Raw genomic sequence first — 16885 nt, 5'->3', positions numbered from 1 at the left:
GGATATATTGGCCTTGAAGGCAGTATGGAGAAGGTTCACCAGGTTGATTCTGGAGATGAGGGAGTTAGCTTATGAGGAGAGATTGATTAGACTGGGTCTGTACTTGTTAGAGTTTAGAAGGCTGCGGGGGGATCTTGTAGAGATGTATAAGATAATGAAGGGGCTAGATAGGGTAGAGGTGGAGAGGTTCTTCCCACTTAGAAAGGAAAACAGAACTAGAGGGCACAGTCTCAAAATAAGGGGGGGGGGTGGGGGAGGCACTTTAGAACGGAGTTGAGGAGGAACTTCTTCACTCCAAGGGTGGTGAATCTCTGGAATTCTCTACCCGTTGAAGTGGTGGAGGCTATCTCGTTGAATATATTTAAGTCACGGGTAGATAGATTTCTGATAGACAGGGGAATTAAGGGTTATGGGGAGAAAGCGGGAAAGAGGAACGGATCCACTTCAGATAAGCCATGATCTTATTGAATGGTGGGGCAGGCTCGAAGGGCTAGATGGCCTACTCCTGCTCCTATTTCTTCTGTTCTTATGTTTAAGTAATGGTGGGTGTCATTCATTGACTGACGACTGTCAACCCTAAGCCATTATATGTTTTCTGTTCAGATCACTGAGCAGCCCTTCTGTAAATGAGAAAATATATTTGATTTGTAACAGTCGTTGAGGTCTGCGCTTCCCTTTTGGGCAATATAATAGAAGGAAATTGAAACTGAAGGAAGGCCTATAGCTCCATCTCTATCTCAAGAGGATGCCGGTTGCCAATTTGCTGTCCGTTTATTGCTTGAGTGCATATAGCTGTGGGTGAGGAAGCAGAGCATAGCAGTCTGGTTGAGAGAGTAGACCTTTAAAGCCTGCTGATACCTACTGCCTCTCCTTAGGCCCTGACTAGCTGGGAACTCTGCTCAGTTCAATTCTATCCTTAAAGATGTTTATTTACCACCAACTGGAAAGAAAAATGTAAAAATTGAACTGCCAGTGTCTCTTTCCCATTTATAGTGGAATCTAAGAAAATCGAGAGAGCACAAAATATAAAGTTGCTCTTCTTGCACTTGCTAATTCAGGTTCTGTTACTAATTTTTCTTTTGCAAGTTTAAAACAGCACAGTTTAGGTGCATCAGCTGAAAATTGAAGATCCTGAATATTGTTACTGCGTTATTTTTACAGGATGTCTGTATGTCAACAATGTGATATTTGATCTGTGATATTTTTATTGACATTTATTGTGCAGATGTGCAATAAAAAACTGTTGTTTTTCTATTCTTTACAATGCACATTTTCAGCCCTGTCGACTTTGTTGCCCCAGATGTGGTTTAGAAAACTACTGACCTGTCCCAATATCTGACCTCTTCTCCTGTGGCGCTGCAGTGGTGTTCCTGCTGCAGGAATTTTTACTCCCCCCATCACTGGTGATTTCCCTTTGCTGGCAAGAATTGTGCACTTGGTCAATTGTACCTTATAAGCCTCAGTGTCTAGTTAACTAACTGTTAATTTTATTGGCATGTCATGGCATGTTCCGATTCAAAATACGAATTGCATTTTGTTGCCTTTTAACTGTCCTCTGTTGTGTATGGTTGTGGTTGGCCACTGGTATGTTACTTTATCCAAGGGCAACTAGTCTGTGGTTATTGAGACTCTGTAAAATGGAGCAAATTAGGAGGAGGAGAGCAATTTGGCATAGAAAGAATGAGACATGGATCAACCTAAAATAAGGCACAAGGGTGACAGAGGTAGGGGCTTGATGTAACATTTGAAACTAATTTAAATAGTAACACAAAAAGCTTTATGTGGTTATGAATATTTGGAAGAGTGCATGACACTGGCATTTCAGGACTTCCAAACCATGATGAAAAAGGAAAGGGTCATATTAATCTTGAGCTTCAGGTCTATACACAAATGTCATTGAGTCTTCTCTGACTTCAGAAATATGTTGGCATTTCATTTCATTACAGTTGATGTTTCTAAACCCCAATCTCTACTGGAATATGTAGAGAGACTGTGAACTGAAAAATAGGTGAGACAACATGGTCGGAATTCTCCCAAAAAAATTCTAAGTCTCAAATTTGCGTGAAAACTGGAGTAATTCACACTCTTTTTTTTAATCAGTGGGAGTTCAGAGAAGATTCTGCCACACTCTGTGCACTGCAAGGTTACTCACGTGTATTTCATTATAAAGCTGGGGATGGGATCTATTCCTGCTGGAGAGGCCAACAGTATACTGCTGTGTGGACCAACTGTGCATGCGCCGATCTGTCAGCACCAAAATGATGACATGCAGTGGCCTGGCATTGCCTGCCTCCTGATTGCTAGCCCACCCGCAGTGCCAGCCCCCCAGTAGGCTCATAGCCTGACCCAATCGCCGGCCTACCTCCTTCCTTCACCGATCCTGTTTACAGAGTAGCAGCGGGACACCTCCACCAGGCTCTAACCCCCTGCCCCCCCCCCCCCGCCCCCCCGCCAGAGATTTCAGTCCTGGACCTGCTAATCTAATTTAAATGAAATTCAAATGAATGTGTAAATGATTTTTATGCCTCTCTATCAATTTTCAGCGTGGAGCTGATGCCCCCAAAAGTCCAGTGCTGGGAGATGCCATGCAAACTCTACAAATCAACCGGTGTGAGAATCTCGCTGCCTGCTGCACTAAAAAGTTGGGGCAGAATTCTTCCAATTCCCCACTGGTGGGTTAGTGGCAAGTGGATAGCATTCGGTGCAAAACATAAAATCACTTTTACGCCAGAGTGAATTTACTGTAGGATCTTCTGCTGCCTGCCAAGGCTGCTCAGGAAACCCACTGGAGGCTGGCATGAAACTTACTACCATCACACTCATGGATGCAGATGAAGGCCAAACCAATCACATCTGATTCTCTGTGGTGCCAGTGGGGAAAATGTGCCAGTGTGAGCAGTGTGGTGTGTAGATGTTGCGACTCACTTGAACAACGCCTGGGGCTGCATCTGGAAGTCACTGGTAACTCTGGAACACAACAGCAGTGGGTGGGTGGAGCTTCTGCAGGTGAACCTTACAGATTTGCTGTTCTGGAGGGGGTCCATACTCCAGCCTCAGAATGTTCCTGAACATCCATCTTCTATCTCAGGAGGTCCATCTTCTGATCTCTGCTCCCAGAGATCCATTTTCATTTTCAAGAGGTCAACCATCTTCAAGAGTGGGTGGGCGAGGGGTGGAAAGATCCCTTGACTTCGGGCAGGATTATATGGTTTCCGGATAAAATCCTACCCAGTAAGTCTGAGGAGAATTGCCCTAACTTCATTAGAAATTTAAACTATTCAGATGAGCCCTAGAATCTCAAAGTTTGATTTTGTACTTATAGGTTAATTATTGTAAATATTACAACTAACCTTTGTTCCCATGAAGATGAATAATTCAGGGTGGATCTGAAAAAGTTTATGTTATGCATACACTAGGTTAGAACACTCATTTTATTCATGGAGTTTTAAGCCAATCTAGAATAACAAAATAAAGATTTCTTCACCTAACAGTGATGAGGGTTCTACAGGAAATTACTTTGGTGCAGTCAAATTTAAATTCAGTTGACACAAAAATAACTTTATGTGGATAATGGAAATGTCATTGTGGAGTGAGGGCGTACTTAATAGGTTGGGATGAGAGGCACAATGTTAAGGTCAAATAGAGAGAACTTTCCTCTGCACCTGACAATGATCCACTGGGAGTTTATGAACTAAGGGCTATAATAGATCTGAAAATTCAATTTCCCTTTTATTGTGTCTCTAACTTAAATACATGTACCTTTTTTAAAAAAAATCTTCTCTGAACTGAACCATCTGCTTAAAAAGATTTTTTTTCAGTTAAGTGATTTTTATATTAAAACTGCTGTAACAGATATCCTGCCTAATAAATAATGCCTTTTAAAGAAATGTTAGCAATATAAATAAGTTGAGGCTACGCAGCAGGGACTACTTCCTGAAAACTTTTATTTTAATTAGAGTGCAAAATGTCACAAATGGTTCTTGGTGATAGTTAGCCATTGTTACTGCCAGTTATTTGCAACGTGTATTTGGGGATTTGAGCTTGTTCAGTTTTATGAACTTTTTCAGAATGCAATTATTAGGTTAGGATCCTTCTATGAAATTTAGCACACTGCTCAATGCCACTTCCTTGCAGTCCTGAGTTGAAAGGCTTCAGTGAGTATTAATAAAATGCAGTAAGTGTTGATTAGTAAAATGAATATTTCAAACTTAAACATGGTATTTCAAATTTTTCACAACCAAATTGAAATTCTGAATATTTTTTTCATTTCAGCTGGCAAGTTAGCTGTCTGTGATGGGTGATATTATTTCCTGTAAATACTGTTTTTTTTTCACCTAGGCTGGAAAACCTTTGATTGAAGATCTATTCACTGACCTATGTGACGGAAGAAGACTTCTCGAACTTCTGGAGGGTTTTGTTGGCCACGATCTAGTATGTAGGAAATTTACATTATTCAAAATTCTGTTAACATCAGCAGTAGTGTAAAACTTTCCTTGATAGTTTATATGTGACTATTGTTTCATCTTAGCCCTACAAGCCTTTGCATGTGAAGAAATTAGATCATTAATAACATATAGTAGCTATTCTTATATCAAACTACAGGCGGGATTTTCTGACCACAATGACCCAAGACCGGAAAATCCCGCCCGAGATCATGAACATTTGCATGGTCTGTGTTCCGCCTGCTACGATTCCCGTGGCAGGTGGGAAGGGAAAATTTCACCCTACAACTTTTAGAAGCTTTTGTTTCACTTCATAGAATCCCTACAGTGTAGAAGCAGGTCATTTGGCCCATCAAGTCTGCATTGACTCTCCAACAGAGCATCCCACACAGACCTTAACCCCGTAAGCCCACGCATTTTTTTACCCCATTAATCCCCTAACCTAAACATCCTGGGACTCGAAGGGGAAATTTAGCATGACTAATCCACTTAACCTGTACATCTTTGGAGTGTGGAGTGTCCTTTTGTATGGCCGAATGGTCCAAAGTGCTGAGTTAAGGCTCCAGTCTCTGCAGAGGAGTAGATTCGAATCCCATTGCTGCTGCAATTGATTTGGAGCAGCACAGTGGTTAGCACTGCTGTCTCAAAGCACCAAGGATCTGGGCTCAATTCCAGCCTCGGGTCACTGTCTGTCTAGAGTCATAGAGGTTTACAGCATGGAAACAGGCCCTTCAGCCCAATTTGTCCATGTCGCCCATTTTTTCAAAACCCGTAAGTTAATCCCAATTGCCCGATATCTCTCTATATCCATCATACCCATGTAACTATCTAAATGCTTTTTAAGAGATTAAATTGTACCTGCCTCCGCTACTACTTCTGGCAGCTTGTTCCAGACAGACATCCTCTGTGTGAAAAAATTGCCCCTCTGGAGACTTTTGTGTCTCTCCATTCTCACCTTAAACCTATGCCCTCTAGTTTTAGATTCCTGTACCTTTGGGAAAAGATATGACTATCTACCTTGTCTACGCCCGTCATTATTATATAGAACTTTATAAGATCACCCCTCAGCCTCCTACGCTCCAGAGGAAAAACATCCCAGCCTATCCAGCCTCTCCTTATCTCAATCCATCAAGTCCCGGTAGCATTCCAGTAAATCTTTTCTGCACTCTTTCTCGTTTAATAATATCCCTTCTATAGTAGGGTGACCAGAGTTGCACACAATATTCCAAGTGTGGCCTTACCAGTGGCTTGTACAACTTGAACAAGACATCCCAACTCCTGTATTCAATGTTCTGACCAATGAAACCAAGCATGCCAAATGCCGCCTTCACCACTCTGTCCACCTGTGACTCCACTTTCAAGGAGCTATGAACATGTATCCCTAGATCTCTTTGTTCTGTAACTCTCCCCAGTGCCCCACCATTAACTAAGTAAGTCCTGCCCTGGTCTAAATGCGAGGTTAGACATCACCTCACATTTGTCTAAATTAAACCCCATCTGCCATTCATCAGCCCACTGGCCCAATTGATTAAGATCCCATTGCAATTGGAAATAACTTTCTTCACTGTCCATGATGCCACCAATCTTGGTGTCATCTGCACATTTACTCACCATGCCCCCTATACTCTCATCCAAATCATTGATATAAATGACAAATAACAGGCGGCCCAGCACTGATCCCTGAGGCACACTGCTGGTCACAAGCCTCTAGTTTGAAAAACAACTCTCTACAACCACCATCTGGCTTCTGTCAAGAAGCCAATTTTGTATCAATTTAGATACCTCTCCTTGGATCCCGTGAAATTTAACTTTATGCAACAACCTACCATGCGGTACCTTGTCAAAGGCCTTGCTAAAGTCCATGTAGACAACATCACCTGCACTGCCCATTTACCTTCTTGATTAACCCTTCAAAAAAACTCAATTAAATTTGTGAGACATGATTTTCCACTCACAAAACCATGCTGACTGTCCCTAATTAGTCCTTGTGTCTCTAAATGCCTGCTCTTCACATGTCTGGGGTCCCGGATTCAATACCTGGCTGCAAGGTGGCATAACGGTTAGCACCATGGACCTGGCTTCAATTGCAGTCTTGAGTGACTATGTGGAGTTTACATGTTCACCCAGTGTCTGTGTGGGTTTCCTCTGAGTGTCCCAATTTCCTCCAAGCATCTCATAGAATCCTTACAGTGCAGAAGGAGTCCATTCGGCCCATTGAGTCTGCACCAACCACAGAGACAGATCATGTCTCTCAAAATACCTTCCAACATTTACCCACCACAGTTCCCAGGCTTTTCCCTATCGCCCTTTTTAAACAAAGACACAACATTTGCCACTCTCCAATCTTATCTGTGATTATTGATGATTCAAATATCTCAGCTGGGGACCCACAATTTCCTCCCTAGCTTCCCACAACATCCTGGGATATACTTCATCAGGTCCTGGGGATTTATCTACCTTGATGTGCTTTGAGACTTCCAGCACCTCTTTCTCTGTAATATATACACTCATCAAGACATCACTATTTATTTCCCCAAGTTTCCTGACAACCATGCTTTCCTCAACAGTAAATACTGATGAGAAATGTTCATTTAGTTTGCACATTCTCCCCATATCTGCATGGGTTTCCTTCGTGTGCTCTGGTTTCCTCCCACAGTCCAAAGATGTGCCGGTTCGGTTGATTATCCATGCTAAATTGACCATAGTGTCCAGGGATTAGCAATTTAAATATGTGGAATTACGGGAGTGGGGCCTGGGTGGGATTGTGGTTGGTGCAGACTCAATGGGACTCCTGCACTGTAAGGATTCTATGAGATGCTTGGAGGAAATTGGGACACTCAGAGGAAATCCATGCAGACACTGGGTGAACATGCAAAATCCACATAGTCACTCAAGGCTGGAATTGAAGCCAGGTCCATGGTGCTGTGAGGCAGTGATGCTAACCGTTATGCCACATTGCTGCTGGGGATTGAATCCAGGACCCCAGAATGTGAAGAGCACACTGCATCACCTAGCTACATCCACAAGCCCCATTTAGAATTGAATCTGGGATTTATCATTCCTGTTCTTATCTGAAAGTATTTTCATTTTTAATGAGCCACAATAGTTTTCATAAGTCACCTGGGCCATGTATATTGTACTGAATTGATGCAGAATCTTCCAAAAAAATGGCAATATTTTCAGTTTAATGCAAGTTATCGAATCTCTTTGAGACAACAGTTTAAGCTTTGCACTGGCATAATATATTTGAAATTGCTGAAATAATCTGTGGAAATTTCCCTGGTGAACAGACACAGACATTTCAAAGTTTGGTTTTAAATATTTTAATGTTAACAAATACCTTATTGCTCCCTTGGTGTGGAAGATAGCAGTGTACAGAAGTTTTGCACGGAGCAGGGTCTGAGGGGGACACAGTGGTGAGCTCAGCTCTGCACAGTCCCAGGGGTTTAGATTCATTTCTGGCCTTGGGTATCTGTCTTTGTGGACTCTGCATGTTCTCCGCTTGTCTGCATAGGTTTCTTCCCACTGCTCCATTTTCCTTCCAAAGATGTGTGGGTTTGGTTGTTTTGCCATGATAAATTGCCCCTGTGTCAGGAACAGGAGTAGGGTAAACATGTGGGGTTATGGGGAAAGGGCCTGCGTGGGATTGCTGTTGAGGCAGACTTGATGGGTTGAATGGCCTCCTTCTGGATTCTATGAAATTCTGCCTGAGTTTTCTGAACATAATTATGTTGATGGATATGGTGGATGCCATAGATGGAGCTTCAATTACTATTCTTCTGTTTTCCTTCAGACACTGGTAATATATAAGATAAAGTCAGCAAACTATAAATGACAGTTTTAGATGGACAGATAATGAAGGAAGAGGAAGTGATGAACAGAAAATGGATAAAAAGATTGTTCGACATTTTTGACTCATGTTTATTGTCCTGTCAGTGTTACCATGTATTTTTTCCTGATTTGCTCTCTGTTGCAACAGTGTTATGATGAAGTTATCCATTTCATTTTGAGGGTCAGGAGAACTCCTGCAGGTTTTTTTTTTCAATCAGTATGTTCAGAAAATCATTTGTCTTTTCAGAATTATGTGTTCCTTTTTTTTTTACAGGAAGGTTGCTTGCAAATTATGTTTGCCAGGCCTGCCACACATCAGAATCCGACCTTTGTGATAAATGACTTAATAAACTATTTAGAATCAAAATTTGAATTAGTTTTTAAAAGATGAATTACCACCCCTTCAAGAAATAAATATCATATATCATACTATGAAAAGTCCTGCTATGTTTTAGTTAACATCTCCATCACAATGGCCACAAGGATAACTCATTCCATTTCATTTAAGGCCAGTAAAGGTATAATACAGGTTTGTCCAATAGAAATACATCATCTTGCCTTCTCTCTTTCCCTTTCCTTCTTTGACCATAATGGAAAGAGCACGCTTTCAATGGCATCTTATTGACTGGAAGCTACATATCAAACTGAGGCAAGTGAGTTTGATGGACAGATTTCAACCTCTGGTCTTGATTCTGAGCTGCTGTGCTGGTGGAATGAGATTTATTACCCTATCTACATGTATAATCGGAAATAGCCATTTCCTTTGATGTATTCATCAACAGTGCAGCTTTGCATATTTATTGTAAATACAAATAGCAACTTGCACATGAAATATGCTCTGCAACAAAAATATACTACACTGTGTAAAACAATTAAAAACCGTTGAAAAAGATTATAGATTTATTCTAAAGTAAAATTTCTAGTTATTCTTGCATAGAATGTGCTATGACTTCAATAGAAAATCTGAATGAATATCAATCTTCATGCAGATATCTTTTCGTGTCAAGTTGTGAATGACAAGAATTCGTAAGTTGTTGGGAGCTCTCGGAGGTGTCATGCTTGCTTTGTTCTTAGCTTACAACACTTTGCACTGAAGGCCATTTAAATCACTCAGTTTGCTCTCAAGTCATTTGTGCTTGCAGACTTATGTTGATCAATTTGCCGGATCTTTATTAATAGATAAATCTTTAGCTGGAATGTCATTTTATCTCCTTATCTGCGATGAATTGAGGTGAGCAGTTAGACTGCCTTCTGCAGATCCCTCTCCAGTTGCCTGTGGTTAAAAATCTAGATTTCTGACTAAAATAATGTATATTTTTTGTGTCCCTGTGTATTGTTGTAGGCAAAAGAAAAGGGATGCACAAGGGTTCATGCATTAAACAATGTCAACCGAGCACTGCAGATTTTGCAGAAGAACAATGTAAGTTATTGTAAAATTATATGTGAGCTGATAGAATCTGTATGATAGACTGCAGTACAGAGTTTTAAAGTTATGATAGGGCATTGTTTACTGGGATTACCTGTTCAAAAGACCAAATTTATTTTTCTTTATATATTACTCAATTTGAGTATAAATGTAGGCAACTTTTTCCATTGTTTATGACAATGATAAATTTTCTAAATTATCTCCATTTTTGAACAACTGTAATCTCTGCACCAACTATGGTTGAAAGAATCATTAGATGACGTGCTGCTTTCTATCTTGAGGTCAGTTTAGGATTGAATTTTATGCTAATTTTCCCTCCCTGTCCCTGATGGATCTCTGGTTCCCGATGCTTTCCAAACACCATGAAACTAAGGATGGAACCGTTGGAGGTTATTTTCGTGTATTTATTCCTGCATTTATATCAAACAGGATGGTGTTGGGTGAAAATTGAAAGTGATGTATTTTGCTCTGACTGCAGAACCTGCCTTATTCTGGATGGGAAATTCCTGGACTGTGGACTATGTACAGACCTGTTGTTTTGTAATGATGTATTTTCAGAGACTTCACTAGTGAACAACATATTATTATTTATAAGGCTCTGGAATACCTTGCCTAAGAGAACTCCTACCTCAGAGGTGATTCTCCACTCTGAGTTCTGGTTAGTCACACAGATCCAAGTGACCCCTACTCTGTTATTTTGCCTTTAACAGGACAATCGTAAGATTTTTTTCCCCCTGGAAGAATATGTATAAGGAGGCTTTGTTTCTGTACAGAATCAACAACAAAATTATATAGAATTTTTTAGCACATCAAGTCATTCAACTCAGTGGGTCCAGGCTCTATATGAGGCCCTCCCACCAAAAGTTACACTGTTGATCATGTATACTGTAGCAAAACAACTAGAGCTAATGCAGCATTGTGTGTTTTGGTCAAAGTTAACTACCCAGCCACTGACTCTATCACTCGTTATGGCAACCAATGGCTAGATCACACCTTAGTGTCATATTTAATCTTGAGGTAAGCTTCGAAATACACACCCACGCCATCACTAAGACCACTGATTTCTATTTCCATAACATGGCTCAACTGCATCTCTCTCAGCTTATCTGCTGCTGAAATTTTCATCCATACCTTTGTTACCTCTAGACTTGACTATTCAAGCGCTCTCCTGGCTAGCCTCACTGATTCTACTCACCATAAACTACAGATCATCCAAAACTCTGTTGTCTTACTCATGTTTACCCATCATCCCTGAACTCACTAAACTATATTAGCTCCTAGTTAAGCCATACCTCGATTTTAAAATTTTCATTCTTGTTTTTAATTCCTCCATGACCTTCCCATAATTGGCTTCAGTTCCACACTATTGATGTCTAATGACAACAGCATATCTTGCAGGTCTCTGTCCATTGTCCTGCTAGCTGCCATGACTCTGTAATGCTTTATTGAATTATTCTCAATTGTTCTTCTCTGCTGGTGCTTGATATTGTAAGAGTGAGTGATGGTGCATTGTCATCAACATTTTCAGCATTGCCCTTCTGGACATTAGTGATCCCAGTGTCTGATCACCCTTGAAAAAGGGAAGAGAGAAAAGTGTTTGTTTGTACCACAGAGGGCACACAATTAGCAGGTCACTGCTAGTCTTATGTCACACCAGGTTGCCATACTGAGACGATGATTGAGTGTCTGATTGAAAGAGAAGAGATGGGTGCAAATGATACCCATTAATCATTGCTGTTGCACAAGCTTTTCCACCTCTGATTCTAATTATTATGTCTTGACTGGGAGCTAAAGTAGGTCAGTGGTTGGAGAGATAATAGCTCAACAGAACTCAGTCTGAGTTACAACACGAGCAACAGAATTTTGGATGACCTCAAGTTTATGGAGAGTAAAATGTGGGAGGCCAGCCTAGTGGGGGACTCAAACATGGAGTTCTGGGAAAGATGGGCACTGATTTGGAAGATGACAACATGTTGAATGACTTTGGTGGAAAGGAAGATTCAGATGGGATAGTTATGTGAAAGGATGGTAGGTTTAAGGGTTATTTTTTGATGAGAGGGCGATGAGAGCATGTTTTAAAGGCAAGACGGATGACATCATAAAAAAAATCTAGACAATAAAAGTGCTCGAAATACTCAGCAGGTCTGGCAATACCTGTAAAGAAAGAAACTAGAGTTAATCTTGCAGATCTATAATCTTTCTTCAACACAGGAAGATGTTAGAAATGCAATAGATTCACCGTAAAAACAATCAGCTACCATGGGGATCAGGTGGGGATGCTGGGTGAACATGAGCTCAGGATCAAGTCCTAAATAGGATTAAGAGAGCAAGAGTTGGGTTTCATGACTGAGAAGAGCTCAGAGAAGACATGATGGAATATTGGAGAGAAACCAGAGAAAGATACATGTTCAGGACTAGGACAGCTGTAACGTATGTTTCCAGGATTACAGTACAAGGCAATTGATTCACTGTCACAGTTAAATTCATGTTGGTCACTATTAGCACATTAAAAGTAAAGAGTATGGCCAGAATGCTATGGAGGCACCAGTGGGTCTCAGCTGTTAGCTGGAGAACCAGCGAGAGCCCCATGTCGCTTCTTTTCAGGAAGATCTGCTGCATCATGTGCTACTTGTGAATTTGACAGTTCAGTGCCCTGCATTTCCTTGTGGCAGATCCAGTGGCAGATGTCCTGTGTCCTGCGAGCAACTGACCTCTGATTGACCAGCAGCCTATTGATTTGCAGTGACACAGGCTGCTGCCAGTATGACACCCATTAAGAACTGAGAATCATTGCTGGATGCCAGGCCACGAGTGAGAGCCATGGAAGGGAGTCAAGAGTGAGTTCAGGGATGTGGCTCTCAGCAGAGAGCTCTGCTACCTTCCTTTGCGTTGCCAGGTTCCTCGATCAGGAATTGAGTGCCTTTGAATAAGGGACTCTTCCTGGGAGCCCACAAACAAACACTGCATTGGTTTGCTTGTGATACTCCCTGACAAATGATGAACTACTATTCCACTTCTCAGCAGAATTATGGTCCTTGAGTGGGCATTAATTGGCCACCTAAGGTCCTCAATAGACAATGAGGTGGGAAAGTGGCAGGGTCTCTGCCTGCCATCCTTCTTTTCCCATCCATGATCCTCCCCCCATTCCCACTCACCAAAATGTCACATATTCTGGACTATTGGAGTTTGGATATCTTGCAGGAAAATCTCTAGGCAGCTGATTAAACAAGCCTGGCTATAATCCTGACCATTTTTTGCAAACATCTGCTATCACAATGACATATCTAGTTACATTTATCCTCCTTTACTTCTGCAGGTGGATTTGGTAAATATTGGTGGAAGTGATATAGTGGATGGAAATCATAAACTTACTTTGGGTTTGATCTGGAGCATCATCCTTCACTGGCAGGTAAATAAGAAAAAAACTTCCATATTTTCTCTAACAACTTCTTGGATTGTTGTGATATTAGTGGGAACTTTCAGTCACATTGAGTCAGAAGTACTGCTCATGTCAGTTATGTTACTATTTGCCCTTGCATTGGCATTCCACGGCGTAACCCAGAATTGTTTGATGTTTTTAGCTTAAACAGTGCAATGTTTTAATGCCAGATCAGTTTGTTATTGGTGGATGTGTGGATCTACCATTACACTTCTTTTCAAGTCATGCATGTCTCACTGGGATACAATTTCCCTCTGGCCAAAGTAGCCTCCAGGAAAGTAAAAACAGTTCAAAATTCTCAAATCATGTATCATTGGCACCAGTAATATTGGAGTTTCATTCTGAGGTATGTACAATCAATTTGGACACGCTTTGCTGGTATCCACCATTCCTTGGTTAGTACCAATGATGTTCAGCAGCTAATGAGTAAAGAAACCAGTCAAGGAATTTCCTTTGATCTCACCCAGTGTGGGAAGGCCACTAGCAGGGATAGGCTGCTGTCTCAGTATTTTTTGTTGGGGAAGTATCAGTGATTGATCTTTGTGTTCTTGTATGCTGCACTGTATCATCATCCTTGTGAGATAGAATTATATTGTTATACAAAAGTGCCCTTTCTGTTTTATAGTCTGGAAAATTTTCCTGCAATAATACAGTAGTTTTATCAGATGAAGTGACCTTTACTGCGACTCCTTAAAGATGAAGAATTATATTTAAAAGCACTCTTTTTCCTATGGAATTTCGTGGGAATTGATTTGCAGTTGAAACTCAGTCTTGTCAGGGATATTTCCTTCAACAGCTCTGCTACAGGTGAGGTGCATTATGACCTTTACATAACAAAGAAAGTCCACACATTATTTTAACCAGTCAATAGTGGCATAATGGCATTTTCAGAAGCAGGTATAATGTACATTTATATGGGAATTTGCTTTTTAAGATGTTTGGTGGCATGTTTCATCATTTTGATGTGTTTTCCATTATTTTGGAAGAGACACATTAACAGACCCCAATCATATGCGAAATTGTAGACTTGGAAGATTCCCACTTCATGTGGACCTGGCTGATAGTCATGCCTGCAGACATAAGCCATGCACATAGACCCAGTTGATCCCACATGTATGTGGACCCACACACAGACACAGCACCTGTACATGCTTACCAAACTGATACAGTATAGTTGTCTGTCACGCTAGAATTATTATTGGGAGAAGGTACAGGCACAGACAGCGATACACGCAATTCAGTCATTTGTTTCCAAACTGAAGTTCCTGACATTGTTTATTTGGTACCAATCATAATCTTATCTGGTTGTTCGCGATTGATTGGAAAATTTTCACCAGGAAATTTGAGTACATGGCTGGTAACCAGAAACTCAATGATTTTCATTTGGTTAAAGAAGTCAACCATTGACTAGCATGATCCTAGTAGCGAAAGTAATCATGAGTTGGCAAAAGTCATCTTGTGGTAAAACAAAAGATGATAGCACTTTGAAGTATAAACAGGAGCTTCTTGATGCATCTGAATACCCCTGCTCTCATACCAGAAAACATCTCTGCTGCAGGCCTGAACTTTCCACAGTGAACACATGGTTTGGCGTGGTTCCACCATGCTTGCTCACAAGCCATCATCATTTTCTGATTTCTGACCCACTCTTTGAACAAGAGCCCTTATCCCTAGTTTACCATGTTCAGGGATCCAATGAATGATTGGAAATTTTCCACGGCTATTCATCTCATTCCAGATCAACTCAGGCAACTGTGCCAGTATCAATACGAATGTTGTCAAAAAGTCGGAGGTTTACAGCATGGAAACAGCCCTTCTGCCCAATTGCCCACATTTGGCCCATATCCTTCTATACCATCTTACCCATGTAACCGTCTAAACACTTTTTAAAAGACAAAATTGTAGCCGCCTCTATTATTACCTCTGGCAGCTTGTTCCAGATACCACCCTCTGTATGAAAAAATTGCCCGTCTGGATCCTTTTGTACCTCTCCCCTCTCACCTTAAACCTATGCCCTTGAGTTTTAGACTCCCCTACCTGGAACAAGCTGCCAGATATTGACTATCTAGCTGATTTATGCCCCTCATTATTTTATAGACCTCTGTAAGATCACCCCTAAGCCTCCTACTGCAGAGAAAAAAGTCCCAGTCTCTCCTTATAACTCAAACCATCAAGTTCCGGTAGCATCTTAGTAAATCTTTTCTGCATTCTTTCTGGTTTAATAATCTCCTCCCTGTAATAGGGTGACCAGCACTGTACACAATATTCCAAGTGTGGCCTTACTTCAACATTCCCAACTCTTGCATTCAGTGTTCTGACCAGTGAAACCAAGCATGCCAAATGCCTTCTTCACCACTTTGTCCACCTGTGCCCCCACTTTCAAGAAGCTGTGAACCTGTACCCCTACATCTCTTTGTTCTGTAACTCTCCCCAGCGTCCTACCATTAACTGAGTAAGTCCTGCCCTGGTTCAGTCGACCAAAATGCATCACTTCACATTTATCTAAATTAAACTCCATCTGCCATTCGTCAGTCCACTTGCCCAACTGATCAAGATCCCGTTGCAATCTGAGATGATAATAACCTTCTTCACTGTCCACTATGCCACCAAACTTGGTGTCATGTGCAAACTTACTAATCATGCCTCCTAAATTCATTAATGTAAATGGCAAATAACAGTGGACCCAGCACTGATTCCTGAGGCACATTGCTGATCACAGGCCTCTAGTTTGAAAAACAACCCTCCACAACCACCTAATGTCATCAAACCAATTTTGTATCCATTTGGCTACCTCTTCCTGGATCCTGTGAGATTTAACCTTATGCAACAACCTACCATGTTGTACTTTGTCAAAGACCCTTGCTAAAGTCCATGCAGACCACATCAAATACACTGTCCTCATCTATCTTTTTGCGTATCCCTTTTAAAAACTCAAACAAATTTGTGAGACATGATTTTCCACTCTCAAAGCCATGCTGACTGTCCCTAATCAGTCCTTATGTCTCTAAATGCCTGTAGATTCTGTCTCTCAAAATATCTTCTAACAACTTACCCACCACAGATGTGAGGCTCACCAGCCTGTAGTTCCCAGGTTTTTCCCTGCAGCCTTTCTTAAAGGCACAACATTTGCCACCCACCAATCTTCAGACATCTCACCTGTGACTATCAATAATTCAGATATCTCGGCTAGGGGACTCGCAATTTCCGCCATAGCCTCTCACAATGTCCTGGGATATGATTCATCAGGTCCTGGGGATTTATCTTGATGCCCGTTAAGATTTCCAGCACCACTTCCTCTGTTATATGTACACTCCTCAAGACATCAGTTTTTATTTCCTCAAGTTCCCTAACATCCGTGCTTTTCGCAACAGTGAATACTGATGTGAAATATTCATTTAGGATCTCGTCCATCTCTTGTAGATCTGTACATAGATGATCTTGTTGATCCTTAGTTACACTCTCCTTAGTTATTCTTTGGCCCTTTATATATTTATAGAAGCCCTTTGGATTCTCCTTTGCCTTATCTGCCAAAACAATCTTGTGCCCCCTTTTTGCCCTCTTGATTTCTCTCAACTCTACTCCTACCACCTCTACACTCTTCATGGGATCCATTTGCTCCCAGCTGCCTGTGCATGTCATGTGCCTCCTTCTTCTTGACCAGGACCTCAATATCCCTAGTCATCCAGGGTTCCCTACTTCAACCAGCCTTGCCCTTCACTCCAAGAGGAATGTGCTTAAGCTGAACCC

General features: G+C 41.2%; 1 protein-coding gene across 9 annotated transcripts in view; it reads left to right on the top strand.

Moving 5' to 3' along the window:
- The window catches only part of dmd (dystrophin), a 1714977-nt gene that overhangs the window by 474933 nt on the left and 1223159 nt on the right, over positions 1 to 16885 (top strand). For all 9 annotated transcript variants that reach the window (XM_080203928.1, XM_080203931.1, XM_080203930.1 and 6 more), the window contains exons 3-5: positions 4339 to 4431; positions 9616 to 9693; positions 13016 to 13108. In XM_080203928.1, the coding sequence (XP_080060054.1) occupies positions 4339 to 4431; positions 9616 to 9693; positions 13016 to 13108 (264 nt within the window). The remainder of the gene's footprint in view (positions 1 to 4338; positions 4432 to 9615; positions 9694 to 13015; positions 13109 to 16885) is intronic.

This window comes from Carcharhinus amblyrhynchos, chromosome 15 (genome assembly GCF_965287045.1).
Source record: "Carcharhinus amblyrhynchos chromosome 15, sCarAmb.v2.hapA, whole genome shotgun sequence".
NCBI lineage: Eukaryota > Metazoa > Chordata > Chondrichthyes > Carcharhiniformes > Carcharhinidae > Carcharhinus > Carcharhinus amblyrhynchos.
Note: the sequence above shows the minus strand (reverse complement) of the source record. Positions and strands in the feature narration are given on the sequence as shown.